The sequence below is a fragment of the Armigeres subalbatus genome, chromosome 2, assembly GCF_024139115.2.
Source record: "Armigeres subalbatus isolate Guangzhou_Male chromosome 2, GZ_Asu_2, whole genome shotgun sequence".
In the NCBI taxonomy this organism is placed as follows: Eukaryota; Metazoa; Arthropoda; class Insecta; order Diptera; family Culicidae; genus Armigeres; species Armigeres subalbatus.
In genome coordinates this window covers 355,858,002-355,873,796 of record NC_085140.1, presented here as the reverse complement: position 1 = coordinate 355,873,796, position 15,795 = coordinate 355,858,002, and the positions used below count along the sequence as shown (strand labels likewise).

The 15,795-nt window shown below is 39.2% G+C and overlaps 1 protein-coding gene across 3 annotated transcripts in view; it reads left to right on the top strand.

Moving 5' to 3' along the window:
- Positions 1-1,273: 1,273 nt before the first annotated feature.
- The window catches only part of LOC134212948 (villin-like protein quail), a 55,283-nt gene continuing 40,761 nt past the window's right edge, over positions 1,274-15,795 (top strand). The window contains exons 1-2 of one of the 3 annotated variants that reach the window (XM_062691331.1): positions 1,274-1,714; positions 2,727-2,807. In XM_062691331.1, coding sequence (XP_062547315.1) covers positions 2,787-2,807 — 21 coding nt within the window. In that variant the 5' untranslated portion in view covers positions 1,274-1,714; positions 2,727-2,786. Of the gene's footprint in view, positions 1,726-2,103; positions 2,808-15,795 lie in introns of all 3 variants that reach the window. The other 2 variants (XM_062691329.1, XM_062691330.1) reach the window with 2 other exon arrangements.

The following is a 15,795-nucleotide window of genomic DNA, read 5'->3' as shown; positions in this document are numbered from 1 at the left end:
GTTTAGAGGAAACGGCGGAACACGTGTTGTTCGTGTGCTCACGTTTTCGCGCAATGCGTGACCACATGCTTGCCACATGTGGTCTGGACACCACCCCGGACAACCTAGTTCGGAGGATGTGTAAAGATGAAGTTGGCTAGAACGCCGTTTTATCGGCTATCGCCCAAATCGTCTCGAAGCTACACAGAAGGTGGCGCGGGGACTCAGTGATGGCTAGTTCAGGCGCAAATAAGAGGTGGTCCAAGGGATCGGAGTCGGCTTCATGGGTCATACTGGTGGTCATGCTCTGTGGTCGAACTCGATCCTTTTATCGAACAAGTGGCCGCGCGAAGAACAACGTGGTAAGGCCACCTGGAAAGCCGGCAACGCGCTGGCACGATACCATGGTGTTCGTCTAAAAAAGCGTGTTACGATGTTCGATGCTGCAAGGACACGCAGCTAACCTCGAGGGTTCGTTGAGCACTGGCCCCCCTTTGAAGCATTACTTTCTGGTTGTACCGAAGGGACTATGGGCTTGGCGGCAATGGAAACGGTTTAGCGGGTCGGGGATGTAGTCCTGCCTCCCTCGTTTGCTTCTGGAGGTGATCCCTAACCCCGCACTTCCTGGACAACCCAGGATGTCTGTTGAGCAGATTCCCCCTCCATTGTTTAGGAAGAAAAAAAAAACATACATACATACACACAAACAGACATCACCTCAATTCGTCGAGCTGAGTCGATTGGTATATAACACTATGGGTCTCCGAGCCTTCTATCAAAAGTTTGGTTGTGGAGTGATCAAATAGCCCTTACGTATACTTAGTATACGAGAAACGCAAAAACAATTATGATTTTTTTGTCATTTTAATATTTATTTTTTTATTAACCCCTCCCCCCTTGACCTTCCGGAGACCAGTAGGAAATAATTTTAATTAAATATTTGTAACGGCTTTATGTGCACTCGAACTTCAAAAAATACTGCTGAAGGTTTCCAGCTCCATATAGAATGTATTGAACCCGTAAGCTCCGGTTCGAGTCTACAACTATTAAGCGATCTAAGACGTCATCACTCTTATCACTACACTACAATCTGTACGTCTCTAGGGTACAAAGCCGTTCGATATGAGTGATTTCCCCCCTAGAAAAATCCCTTTTCTCCCAGGCTGCCGTTTTCGCTAAGTTTGTTTTACAGTTGATGGTCTATGTACTTCGCTGTGGTATGTATTTAAATACCATATCGTACCAACTCTTTTGCAGCTCTATCGTTTATGAATGGTCTTATCACGATTTAGTTAATAACAGAAGATCGTTGCAGAGATATAGCTTTCCAGCGCTACCGCGTTTTCATCGCATCTCTGGGGCATCGTCGCGCCTTCATTAACCACATCACGGCACGGCGGGAGTGTATAGCCGTTACGAAATCGATCTGATCATAATGTCCCCGGGATGAATAAATCATTGCTCCGCTCTCGCAAGCAGCAATGTAGTGTAGTGTATTTACCAAACCAATCGGACTGTAAACATGACGAATTCATTAGCATATTCATTTTTTTTTTTCGGAATGACCACTGTAGCTGGTTGCAACGCTCGACCGGTTCGGTTGGGTGATTCTACCGAGAGGCTATAATGTGGAGTAAAAAATGTCATTGTGTTCGCCGATTCGATGCAGCTCTTCTTTTCAATCCAGTCAACTAACAGCCAGTCAGTGATCCACGAAGAACGCAACGCCCATCAGGTGGGTGGCTGGTCGGTTGATGTGTTTGTATTTTCTCATTGTGATGATCCGCGGTTGCACAGTAGCAATTTTACCCTGTAGGGCGATTCAGAAGTAGATTGAGGGAATATGAAGTTGATAAAAAAAAGTTACCTACATGGTCCTGTTTTTATAGAGTTGTTAATAGTAATAACATAAAAATATGATATAATCAGAAACACTAATAAACTTCGAACTTATGTGCATATATATATGTCCAAAAAAAGTAATGAAATATTTTTTATGACTAAATCTATACATAGGGAATAACATTCTACAAAATTTTTGTTTATAAATAATTTCTGAATCACCCTAGATAATAAATAAATCAGCATGAAAAGCGGAATATTTAAATGGTGATTTTCCATTAGGCAGTCCTACGGAGGGCGAATCATCCATTATTATGCGCAGCGTGTACAGAGAGATTGGTACAGAATACAATGGTAGCTCAACTCAGCATAAAACTCTGTAGGTAGTTACCCAGCAGAAGAATGGTTTAGCTTTTCCGTTTGGACCCCATTGATGAGAAAATTCCACAGAGACGAGTGTAAGTTCGTGTCTCTGGTCCCGCTACTATGAATCTGGATAGCGCGCGGTTTTTGCAGTGCCGTGCCGAATTGATGATGCTGCTGCTGCTACTGTGTCGTCGTAGCCATCGTCGGTCATCGAGGTTGCGAGAGAGCGTGAAAAAATAGTGATTGTGACCAGATTAGTATGTGGGTGGCATTCAGGTGGTGAAAAAGTACTTTTTTTCCAACTCGTGGGATGGTGTTCTGTTGTACAAATCAGAAAAAAAAACATCAGATCAGTGCTGACACAGCATTGCAATCGGTTGAAAGTGAATCTGGAGCGGATTGGATAATGATTCGTTTTGGCGTGGAGTTAATTTGGAAACTAGTGATTTTTATATGAAGAAAAATTGTGTTTTGATTCTATGGAATACTATTGTCTAAGAAAGTTCTTACTGAGTTATGAAACAGCTTCATCGTTGCAGTTAATCGTGCAGTGAAAATCAACCAAAGGCTTGATCGAAAATCTGCGACCCAGAGTTACAATGAGCAGAGCAGCTACGAAGGTAAGATCTTATTTATTACTAAGTTTAATCTTTTTTTGTCACAAAAGATTTCATTACATATTTCGGTGGCTCTAGCTTCTTCTTCGTTCTCTTTTGAAAATTGTCTTTTCAATAGGAATACAATACATGTTGGTCGACTGGCCCAGACAAGTACATATGGGGAGAAAAAAAAGTTGTCGAATTCTACGGGGCACCCCCTAGGATTGTTCCTTTGGTTGAGAAAATTTATATCTGAACATTTCAGCTTAATCGGTTGTTACTTAAACTGGTTGTTACTTAAACTTAAACTAATTTATATGTAATGTGACCAGCAAGCGTCCTGCGAAACGCGGAACGTCTATCTGGATTGCGTCACTGGCTTGAAAATGGATCGTCCAAAAGTGCATTTCGCATAGATCTTGGCCAAAAAAAAATTAAAAAAATATTTGTTAGACTGTATGAATTGTAATAAATTTGTAAAACGAAGTTGAAAAATGTTGCGTCGTCAACGTCTGGTTACATCATTTATATGAGGTTTTTAGTCGAAATGTATGAAGATACACCCCAAGTAACCACCAAGCATTAATGATTGCATGTAATCAATCACAGATCAGCATATGTATTAAATGCGAATTGCATTAGATCAGTTTTAACGATGTAAAGATGCATTTATTCATCAACTATCAACAGATATGCAATACTTATATATTATTTTAACATGTCAAAGTAATGAAGCATTATTTCGGTCGTAAAAGGACCTTTTTCCATTTTAAGTCAACTCTAATGGCTATATTATTTGCAAGCATACACAAATAGCTCCACTAGGACTAGAGCTTTTATCATAGAGAACAGATATGAAGGCTCATTCGAAATTTAGTTGAAAACGTGTGAAAAGCTATTCAGCGCCGGCAACGCAGACTGTCTGATAAATTTAATCTTCTAGAGCGATGGCGTTGGCTTACACATACTTCAAAATGACCAGTACAAAGTTTTACACAACGACACGATCTAAGATGAATGTCTGTTCTCTGTGCTTCTATCCACTGGTGGCGCCAGAGTTCTTGACGAAATTGGTTGATTTATAATTTGGCGTCAGTATTAAGAACTATAATTAAAGGCATCAGGCACAGGCAGTTTCAAGTATAGATAGTTGAATCTATAGATGATCTATATATTCCACTATATATAGTTTCAAGTATTACGAAATTTTATTGCATTTGATCGTCTGTATTTGAAAAAGTCACTAGAATTTTTTTGGATAATGGATAGAGTGTAAATGTGACAGTTTGGGGAGCAAGCAATTCCAGAGTCAAAACCGGGTTTTACTACGGTTTTACTCAAAATTCTTTGGATGTTCTCAAGAATAGAAATACAGGTCGGACTCGATTATCCTGAGGCTCGATTAACCGGAGGCTCGATTATCCGGGGCTCGATTAACCGGAGAAAATGGCTCGATTATCCGGAGTAAAATTTTTACCCATCTCATAAAAATAGAAATATTATCTTTGTGTATCCGTAACGTATCCAATATGTGCAAGACACCTAATAACGATAGTGTCTTTCTCGCTTTCCTAAGGGACTGTTCACAAATTACGTAACGCTTTAGGGGTAATAAGGAAGTAAGACCAAGCGTTACGATCCGTACAAAAAAAAACCTTCCATAAGTTACGAGAGGAAGAGTGGGGTATCAAAATTATCAAATTCAGCGTTACGGATTTTGTGAAAGAACCCTAAAGGAACGGAAATCAAGAACATTCGTAATTGGCTATTTAATGAATTTCAATTCGAAGCACCGATATTTTTTAAGCATTCCTATGTATTTTCTGAGTACAGCATTGACATTGTGACTCATGCCACCAAATGGTCCTTCGAAATATCCGGAATGGATTCATTCACAAATAACGTAACGCTTAATTTCAAGATTTTGGACCTCCATCCTCTCCCTCGTAACGCTTTTTATCTGGATGGATTTATTGGTTTGTATGAATCGTAACGCACTGCCAGATCCCTCTCCTTTCAGCGTTACGTAATTTGTGAACAGCCTCAATATGTCCATGTATGGATTAAAACACCAGTAACAATTAATATCCATAGTAACAACAAATGGCGCTGAAAAATCCTTGTGTTTAGGGAACATTCGTAAATTACGTAACCCTTAGAGGGGGTTTCTTGAAGTGTGACAATTCATAAAATTTTTTTAGATACCTCATGCAAAAAGTGTGACATAGAGGGGAGGGGGATTGAAAAAGGCCATTTTTGTGTTTCTTCCGATCTTCCCTAATGATGAAATGAATATTTTCATTTTCAAAAGAATCACTCGGTGGCCAAGGTGATCCATACACTGTGTCATGCTCAGAATGTCGGGCAATAACCCGGTGAAAATGGTTCCTGATAGCGATCCGCAGGGGACAAGAAGGCGAGGTGCGCAGAGAGCAAGGTGGATCGATTTGAGGTCCCTCCGTTGGTGACGTGCAACTACAGACCGAGCTGAATGTAGATGAATTTTATGTATTGCAGAGGCCTTAGTTTGAATAAATCAAATGAAATAAATTCCGATGTTAGAATGTCAAATGGTGCTATGCGATGAAATTCATTATTTTTTGTTTTATTTCATGGATGTTCCGGAATTTTCGGAAGGCCACGACATGTATAAGCCACAACATCAAGTGCATCTGAAAAATCTTGGTGCTTAACGATAAAATTTAGAAGTTTTCATTTTTTGGGATCCTCCAGATTTCCCGGAGGACCACACGGTGGTTAGAGGTGTGCGCCGTCGCCGCCGACAGTTTATGGCAATCCCATTGAAACTCCAGAGGTTTTCACGTGAAAAAAGTTTCTTGAAAATTCCATACAATTTTTAGTTAAAAAATTGAAAAAGTTTTTCGTAAAACTTTTGATATCTCGGAAATACTACTGTTGAAATTCTGAGTAAATTTTCCTAAAAATTTGGAAGATCTTTTTGTAGAAATTTAAAGAAAAGAAGACAGGATCACCGTCTTTGACCAGAGGTCGCACATACTGAATACTTAACACTATATATAGTAGATAGTAGAATCTATAGATGAGCAAAAGCATGGCTGAATCGATTGTTTTGACCGTGCACGCGTGCATATGACGTCACAGCCCTTAACATTTCCATTGAAATCGTGACGTCATGCTCCTTTGGAGACACGTTTGACAGTTCGTTTGGAGACAGAGGATTTATCTTCGCTCATCTATATATTCCACTACATATCTATAATCAACACTTAGCATTCGTCAACGGACAGGACATTCATACGGCACCCAGTGAACCAGCGGAGCGTTTTCTGCTTCACGAAATGTTTTCTCTTCACTAGGGCGGGAATCAAACTCACACACCTCGGTTTGCAAATACGCTTAGACGACTGACGCCACCAACCACATGGCCACGAAGCCTACCAGGTGCAAATTCCAGAAATTTCCCAAGTAAATTATTAATATTATAAGTAAGAATTTCCTTTGGGAATCTCAAAGAATTACCTGCGGAAATTTCCAAGGATTTCCTGTTGAAATTCACGTTGAAATCAAATGTTTTAACGGGAAAGGGCCGTTTGTTGTTTGGCCGAAATAGACATATGGCCAATAATGTCGTTCGGCCGAACAGGTCATTTGGCCGAAAAGTCGTCTAATCGAATAGGTCATTTAACCAAAAATGCCTAGATGGTCGTTTGACATAAAGGGGCCATTTGGCCGAAAGTTACATATGGCCGAAAGTGTTGTTTGCCCGAGCTGCCGAAAAATCGTTTGACCGAAAATGCTGCTTGGCCGGACGAGGTGACATAAGGTCGAAAACGATTTGGCCAAAAATGTCATTTAGCTGAAAGCGACGTACGGGTGAAGAACGCTTACTCCGACAGCTCATTTGTTAAAAAATGGCGTCAACGTTTTGTCACCATTGAATCCGATCAGCCAAATATCATTTTCGGTCAAATTGCCCTTCGTGCTGAACTACCGTTTCATACCGGAATTTACGACGACAAGGCCTATCCGACCAAACCTGTTAGAGCATATGGCTTTTTCAGCCAAATGACTAGTTTGGTCGTACCGTCAAACTGTTTTCCACATAATAACCGCATAGAACATATGGAATTCGGCTCGTGATGAACTTTATAATTTAAAAAAATCACGTTAATAAAGATTTAAAAAAAAAAAAAAAAAAAATATGGAATTCGGTTAGATAGCTTTCGGCTTAACGTATTATTCGGCCAAGTGGTATTCGGTCAAATGACTTTCCACCAAATGATTTTCAAGCAAACGACTCTTCGTCTTTTGAAATTTTTATCGTAGAAATTCCGAAGAATTACTAATGGATAACATAAAAAATTCTCGTAGAAATCCAAAGAAATTCCGAAAAAATCCAGTTGAAATTCCGTTGGAAACAGTTTTTGTGAAACTTAAAAAAAAATACAAGGAAATTGTGTGTAGTGGAAACTCCGGAAAATTCTCGACGAGAAAAAAATTCGAAGCATGCTTGCCGCCCGGTGTCATAGGCAAGCTTCAAATTTCATAGAAATTCCGGTGAAAACTTTAGAGAATTTCCTGTTGAAAATTCGAAAAACTTGGAAGAATCTCCTGCGACAGTTCATTAGATTTTTCCGGCGAAATAAAAAGATTCTCTCGTTAACGTCTTAAAAATATCCTGAAAAAAAAACTTTACGTATGGAGTCGTTTTGTTGATTTTTCTCTGTGAACAAAAACTAAACACAATTATTTCTGCATTACGTTTCGGTCTACTGCTTTGCCTCAACCATCATCAGACGCATATCGATCACCGCAGCGATTACCACCTCGTTTTCTGCTGGGCGATCACTTACAATAATAAAAAAAAACTTTACGTTGCGAACGTAACGAATAATACGCCGAACAAAATTATGACAAACGCCGCAACCGATGATTTTCGGATCGGCGCTGACATATAACGGTAGTCAGAACCCATGAACGGACCAACGGGATATTTTATTAGATTTTATATAGCTAGAATAAAGATTATTCGAGCAAAAGTTCTATTTCTCCAATAATTCTTCCGGAATTTTCATCAAGAATTCCTAACGAAATTTCCTAAGGAAATCCTTAAGGCGTTTCCGATATTCTCAAATTTCTTCAAGAATGTCCTCGTACATTCCTCCAAAAATGTTTTGGAATTTTTATCTGTGGATTTCTGCAGAAAATGCTCCGAAAATAACTTCGGAGATATATCCCGAAATTCTTTTGCAAATTCAAAGAAGGAATTCGAAATATTGAAATTTTCTTCGGAAAACCTTTATGAAATCTTTTAGAAATTTCTTCAGAAATTCTTTTAGACTTTCCTTTAAAAATTCCCCTGTAAATTCCTTTAAAATTCTTTTGAAAATTTCTTCGAAAAGGCCTAAGGAAATTCCTTCGGATATTCCTTCAGGAATACCTACAAAAAATGTTTTTGGAATACATTCGAAACTTCCTTTAGGAGCAATCATTCGATTTTTTTTATGCAAATTTCTTTAGGAATTTCTTTGGAAATTAATTGAGGATTTTATTCGCGATGTGTCTTAGGAAATCCATTAGAAATTCTTTTGAGAATTCCTTCAGGAATTAATTCCAGCCATAATTCATAAAATTACGCCAGGATTTCCTTTTGACATTCGTCAAGAAATTCCTTCTGAAAATTCTCTGATAAGGTCTTTGTATTTTTTCCTGAAATTCCTTAGAAACTTCCTCCAAGAAATCCTTAGGAAATCATCTTAGTGGAGCCACACGAATTTTCTTTCGAAATTCTTGCAGTATTTATTCCTAAAATTTCGTTGGGAGAAATTTTCAGGAAATTCATTAAAGAATGAAATTTCTAACTAAAAGAGTTTCTAACGGAAATTTCGAAAAAATTTCCAAATGAAATTTCCGAAAGAACTCCTATAGCAATTTCGGAATGATTCCTAAACGAATTTTCGAATAAATTTCTGAAGTTATTTCCTAAAATTTTCCTAAGGAATATCTGAAGGTTTGAGACTAATTAAATTTCCGGAGAAATGTCCGAAGGAATGCCTAGAAAATTTCGAAAGAATTCCTAGATGAAGTTCTAAAGACATTCCGAAGGCATTTTTTTAAGGAATTACTGAAAGAAATTCTTTGAGCAATTCCTGCAATAATTGCTGAAGACATTTCTTTAAAAAAATAATTTCCGCAGCAATTTCCTAAAGCAATTTCCAAAAGAAATTTCTGAATCAATTCTTCTTAGAGAATTTCGGAAGGTTTTCCTGATACAATTTCCGTAGGTATTGCCGAAGAATTTTCAGAAGGAATTCCGACCAAGAAATAATTTAAATAATTCGTTATTGATATTTCAAAGAAATTCTCAAGACGCAAGTATTCCTCAATGATTTTTTGCAGGAATTTTAATATCCTAATGCAGCGGTTCTCAACCTTTTTCTTGGGAGGTACCCTTTAGTACTTTTGCATTAATTGAAGTACCCCCTATTTTTCCGCGAAGGAAGGAGGCTCGAGACTCTTGAAAGGAGGTTCCAGAGCCTCTTGAAAGGAGGCTCTTGAGCTATTGAAGTGAGGCCTTTTGTGAGAAGGCTCCCTGGTCTCTTGGAAGGAGGCTTCCGAGCCTCTTGGAAGGAGGCTTCCGAGCCTCTTGAAAGGAGGCTTCCGAGCCTCTTGGAAGGAGGCTTCCGAGCCTCTTGGAAGGAGGCTTCCGAGCCTCTTGGAAGGAGGCTTCCAAGCCTTCCGAGCCTCTTGAAAGGAGGCTTCCGAGCCTCTTGAGAGGAGGCTTCCGAGCCTCTTGGAAGGAGGCTTCCGAGCCTCTTGGAAGGAGGCTTCTGAGCCTCTTGGAAGGAGGCTTCGAGGCCTCTTGGAAGGAGGCTTCTGAGCCTCTTGGAAGGAGGCTTGAGCCTCTTGGAAGGAGGCTTGAGGCCTCTTGGAAGGAGGCTTGAGCCTCTTGGAAGGAGGCTTGAGCCTCTTGGAAGGAGGCTTGAGCCTCTTGGAAGGAGGCTTCTGAGCCTCTTGGAAGGAGGCTTGAGCCTCTTGGAAGGAGGCTTGAGCCTCTTGGAAGGAGGCTTCTGAGGCCTCTTGGAAGGAGGCTTCCAGGCCTCTTGGAAGGAGGCTTGAGGCCTCTTGGAAGGAGGCTTCCAGGCCTCTTGGAAGGAGGCTCTGAGCCCTCTTGGAAGGAGGCTTCCGAGCCTCTTGGAAGGAGGCTTTGAGCCTCTTGGAAGGAGGCTCTGAGCCTCTTGGAAGGAGGCCTGGCCTCTTGGAAGGAGGCTTGAGGCCTCTTGAAGGAGGCTCTGAGCCTCTTGGAAGGAGGCCTGAGCCTCTTGGAAGGAGGCTCTGAGCCTCTTGGAAGGAGGCCTGAGCCTCTTGGAAGGAGGCTTCCTGAGCCTCTTGGAGGAGGCTTCCAAGCCTCTTGGAAGGAGGCCCAAGCCTCTTGGAAGGAGGCTTCCAAGCCCTCTTGGAAGGAAGGCTGGCCTCTTGGAAGGAGGCTTCCAAGCCTCTTGGAAGGAGGCTTCCAAGCCTCTTGGAAGGGGGCTTCCAAGCCTCTTGGAAGGGGGCTTCCAAGCCTCTTGGAAGGAGGCTTCCAAGCCTCTTGGAAGGAGGCTTCCAAGCCTCTTGGAAGGAGGCTTCCAAGCCTCTTGGAAGGAGGCTTCCAAGCCTCTTGGAAGGAGGCTTCCAAGCCTCTTGGAAGGAGGCTTCCAAGCCTCTTGGAAGGAGGCTTCCAAGCCTCTTGGAAGGAGGCTTCCGAGCCTCGTGAAAGGAGGCTTCCGTGCCTCTTGAAAGGAGGCTTTCGTGCCTCTTGAAAGGAGGCTTTCGTGCCTCTTGAAAGGAGGCTTCCGTTCCGAGCCGTTCGAGAGGAGGCTTCCGTTCCGAGCCGTTCAGGAGGAGGCTTCCGAACCTCTTGAAATGAGGCTACCGAACCTCTTGAAAGTAGGTCCGAGTTTCTTTAGAGGAGGCGTCCGTGTCTCTTCAAAGGAGGCTTCCGAGCCTCTTGAAAGGAAGCTTTAGAATCTGAGATCTGAGAAGACTGAGACTGAGATCTTGCAAAGAGACTTCCGAGCTTGCTCAAATTACCAAAACTTCATGATTAAATTTTTATTGGAATGGATATTCATCCGCCATCACGCATTCTTGCCCGAGGTACCCCCTGGAGCCAACGTAGGTACCCCCGGGGTACATGTACCCCAGGTTGAGAACCGCTGTCCTAATGCATTACCAAAAGAATTTCTCGATCTATCTCCTAAGTAATTTCCTGATAATTTGCCGAAAGAATCCCTGGAGGAAACTCCGAAGGAATGTACAAAGAAATTTGAAAAAATCGGAATTTCTTTCAGAAGTTCCTTTGGAACACCTAGAACAATTTCTGAATTTCTGAAAAATTTCTAAAGAAATTCCTGAAGGGAATTTTGGAGGAATTTAAAAAAAAAATTTCAAGACATTTTTTTAAAGAAATTTTCGAAAGAACTTCTAAAGAAATTTCTAGATTTATTTTCGAAGGGTTTTTCGTAAAAAAATGCTTGAAAAAATTAGTAATGAATCACTGGAGGAACTTCCGATGCATTACTTAGAGAAATTTTCGATGGAACTCCTAGAGGAATTTTTGAAGGTATCCCTGAATGAACTTCTAGATGATTAACCAAATTAATACCTGCGGCTATTATTTTCGAAAAAATGTGTGGAAGGCTTTCCGAACAATTATTTGAAATATTGCCTGGATAAATACTGGAGAAACTTCTTGAGAATATCCAAAGAAGTATGATAATGGGTCGACTGCAATCCCGATATTTTTGGATTTTTATTTATGGCATGAAGTCTTAATGCCAGATTCAAAATAGTGTTTTATTTTACTACTGTCCAGATTGTCAAAAGAATTTCCGGATAAATTCCTAGCAGAGCTCCTGACAGAATTTCTTCAGATATTTCTGAAGGAATTTTTGCAAGAGTTTCTGAAGTAATTTCCGAATAAATTTCTGTAGAAATCTAAAAGGTCATATGAAAAAATTGGATTCCTTTAATAATTATTCAGGAAATTTATTCAACAATTCCTTCAGAAATTCGTCAAAAAATTCTTTTCGAAAACCAATTCAGGTTGTTCTTTGACCATTTCTTCGGAAAGTTACTCCTGAAATACATTTTGAAATTTCTTCAAGAATTTCTCCAGAAAATCTCACAGATATTCTTTCGAGAACTCCTCCAGGAATAATTTATAAAATTTCCCTAATAGGTCATTAAGGGATTCTTCCGTAAAACCTCCCAAAAATTCTTTGTAAATTTCTTCAATGTTATATATCTTTAAAAATTCTTGCAGGAATTATTCTCATCCAGGAATTCTTTCAAAATTTTATTTACCTTTAAATACTTTTAATTTTTCCATACGAAATCCTTACAAAAAATCCTTCAGGATTACATGAATTTCGTATGGCTTATGGAAGTTCCGTAGTAATTTCTAGATAAATTAACGAAGGTCTTTCCAGGGGATTTTTCGAAGGGGTCCCTGGATAAAACTTAAAAGGAATTAATAGAGAAATTTTCTAATTTTTTCCTGGAGTGAAAAACAATTCTGAAGGATATTTAGAAGAAATTTTCGAATACATTCCTAGAGAAATTACAGAATAAATTCACGAAGAAATCTCCAGAGGTCTGAAAGATTTTAGGATAGGTTTGGCATAGGAATTCTTACAGGAATTTACGATGAAATTTATAATGGAAATTATCCGAAGAAAATCCGATTGGATTACCGAGTTCTAGATTTCTTATAAAATTCTATCTCTCTTTAGTTTTTCGGTTGTTTCTTCAGGATTAATCAAAATTCTAAGAAAAGGACAATTTTCTGAGAAATATTCGATTTGATGGGTCACACGTGGCCTATCGTGCCCCTGCTTAACTCCGCCAGTGCTTCCATCACTGTTTGGAAATTGGTTCGGAAACCTCGATTGATGATGATGATGATGATGATGATGATACTACCATCTATTGTAGCAAGGCACCTGCCGATAGCACTGGCCATATCTGACAAACGATTTGATTCGGAAACCTCGATTGAGCCCAAAATTGCACAAATGGTAGCTGGTATGTTTAAGAACCATTCCACTGAATATAAAGGAACTTTTGTTTAGTTTTCTGCTGATTTATTAGGAGCTGGGTTGAGGACCTTAAAATTCGTTAATAGCCATTAAAAATATGCTCATGTTGTCAAAGGTGGCTGTGATATGTGTTGTGGCGCGTATGCAGCCACATATGTTTAATCGCAAGTGAAACCACACATCGCAGGTATTTACTTCTGATTGCATGCGTTTGTTATTCAAGGAAATCAAATAATTCCAAAGTACACAACCCAGCCCCCAAAAAATAGCCGAAAACTTAATAAAAGTTCCTTAATAATCTCGCAATGTTCTGTGGAATTGTTTTTCAACATACTAACTAACATTTTTGGCAAATCTGGGCTCAATTGAGCTTTCCTAACCAATTTCTAGAACGAAAGAGTTTCGGAGGTGTATTTTCCTATATAGTCAATTTACGTCACTCGCCACATTTTCAGATCTGTTGGAAGTCTAACTTTGCTATTTGATGCTTCAACTTAATGCTGAAATGCTGCTTCTAAAAAAAATAACAAGAATAACTCTTATATTCTCTTGAGACTACGATTTTAACACAATTGATTAATAGTCTCGATATGAAACAACATACCTATACAATATTCTCAGTTAAGTTTGGATGTATCAACTTCGATATCAAAATAGTATTTATCAAGTAATAACTTTCCGTATTAGTGAAATTTACGGTTTTGGTGGATTCTGGGTTTCGGTTGTTATTTCTTTTTGTTTGTTTGACACTAAATAACTGAAAAAATACTCAAATTACTACATACCACCGCATAACAGTAATATTGGGAATACAAACAAAATGAACAAATGATAACGCAAGTTTGTACTCAAATAACAAATATTGCAATTGTTGCTAATAACTGAAATTTGTTTAAGCAATTTGCATTAGGCGACAAATTCGTAGATACAAAAGAAGTTTGTGATACACAACTTCCAAAGCTTGTCATAAGACGAGTTCATACAATCCCATTAAATTCCACCACTTAATTGTATCTTGACAGATACGTAATTCGACCTAAACAGTAAGGCCGTCTTCAGTGTCTTGTACTTGACTCGACTTACAAGACACTGAAGACGGCCTTACTGTTGAGGTCGAAATACGTATCTGTCAAGATACAATTAAGTGGTGGAATTCAATGGGATTGTATAAACTCGTTTTATGACAAGTGAAGGCATTCCACTAAAAAGCTCAAAATAATTTTCTTAACTTCCAAAGAACAAGACAAGATCACTTAAAACTGCTCCGGGCCTGGTCGTAAGCAAAAGTTTATTGACCATCACAATCGCATTATTCTCCACGAAATTAGGAAAAAATCAGTATATCAACTTCAAGATCAGTCCACAAACAATTTGGAGCGTTATGAGATCTCGTGGTTGCAATTCGCTGAAGAAGCTGTCTAATGTTTATATCTGCCAAGAATATGAACAAGCGGCTGGAGTATGCTCAAAAATGAGTTGATGAGCCACCAGAGTTCTGGCAGAATATCATTTTGATGGAGGAGAGAAAATTAAAACTTTTACGGGACCGACGGACTGGTTAGGCTATGGCGCAAACCAACTACAGGATTGGATCCAAAAAAAAAACGTCTAACTGTGGAGCATAATGGTGGTCATGTTATGATTTAGTGTGGTTTCAATCCAAACGGCACCCGAAAACCTAACGTTTATCATAAGTTCTATAGATCTTTTTATATAAATAAACATTTAGAAGGATAACTTGAAAGCAAGCTCCGTTAAATTGAGTCATAGATCTGATGATGATTTTGTCCAAAACAATAGTACAAAAAATTCTTCAAATCTCCCAAAGCCAAAAAGTAGCTGCTGTACAATGTCAAATCAAAGCTCCCGCATCCTTCCCAATGCCCATACACCAACCCCATTGAAAACTCATGGGATACGCTTGCCCAAAAAGTTCGAATTCACGTGATACAGAACGTAAACCATTGAAGAAGGTTCTCATGGAAAAGCTACTGAATGTCTCCCGGAAACAATAATAATATCAAGACAATTAGTACAATTCCATTTAATTCCACCACCTAATAATATACTAAGCCAAAATGAAATCAGTCATTTCTGCTATATCCTAAATGAAGGAAAAAAAATAGAAAAGCAAAATCATAATTTCGAAATTTCAAGTAAAACTCAAATCGCACTCTCCAGGTGATCAGGGTCCCTTTAGCCTAGCGGTAAGATGCGCAGCTATAAAGCAAGACCAGGCATGCTGAGGGTGGCTATTCCCGGTGCCGCACAGAAGGACCAATCTTCAAAAAGACGGTCAAAAACCATTTTTTCAAAATGATTCAAATTGATAACTTAAGTCATGGGTTGTTAGTAGAATACTTGATGATGATGTTAACATAGTTTTGAGTCGTTTTATTTGGTTGTATCTTACATTTACAGTCAATACAAGTTGAGCATATTGTCGATTTTTAATTCTGTTAAATCTTGTAACATTTATCTTACTGCTTCATTATGATGGCCACAACGTATACATCACCCAAACCTATTATATTTGGCACCATCACAAAGTGTAGTCTAAAAACTAATAAAGCCACGCATATACGTTCGTAAATTATTTTTGATCGCGCAGAAAGTACTCGGTCTTTATTATGTATAAAATTATTATTGTATTATCTTTTTGCTGTATTCATTGTGAAATTCAAAAATTTCCATCGGTACCCATCAACGAAATTCACACTGTTGTTTCATTTTTTTGTCAGGACTCCAATCCTGCAGAAATTAGGTTCCGCCAGCCTCCGCCCGCTCAGTTATTTCGGTTTTACTGACAGTGGTCGTTTCGGTCTTGCCCATCAATTTTGATAAAAAAGCAACGTACAATATGTTTTCTCTTCTCCTTCTACTTCTCATTTGTCCCAATACAATGGTGCGACATCAGCTGGAAATTGTCTAGGGGTCGTACACTT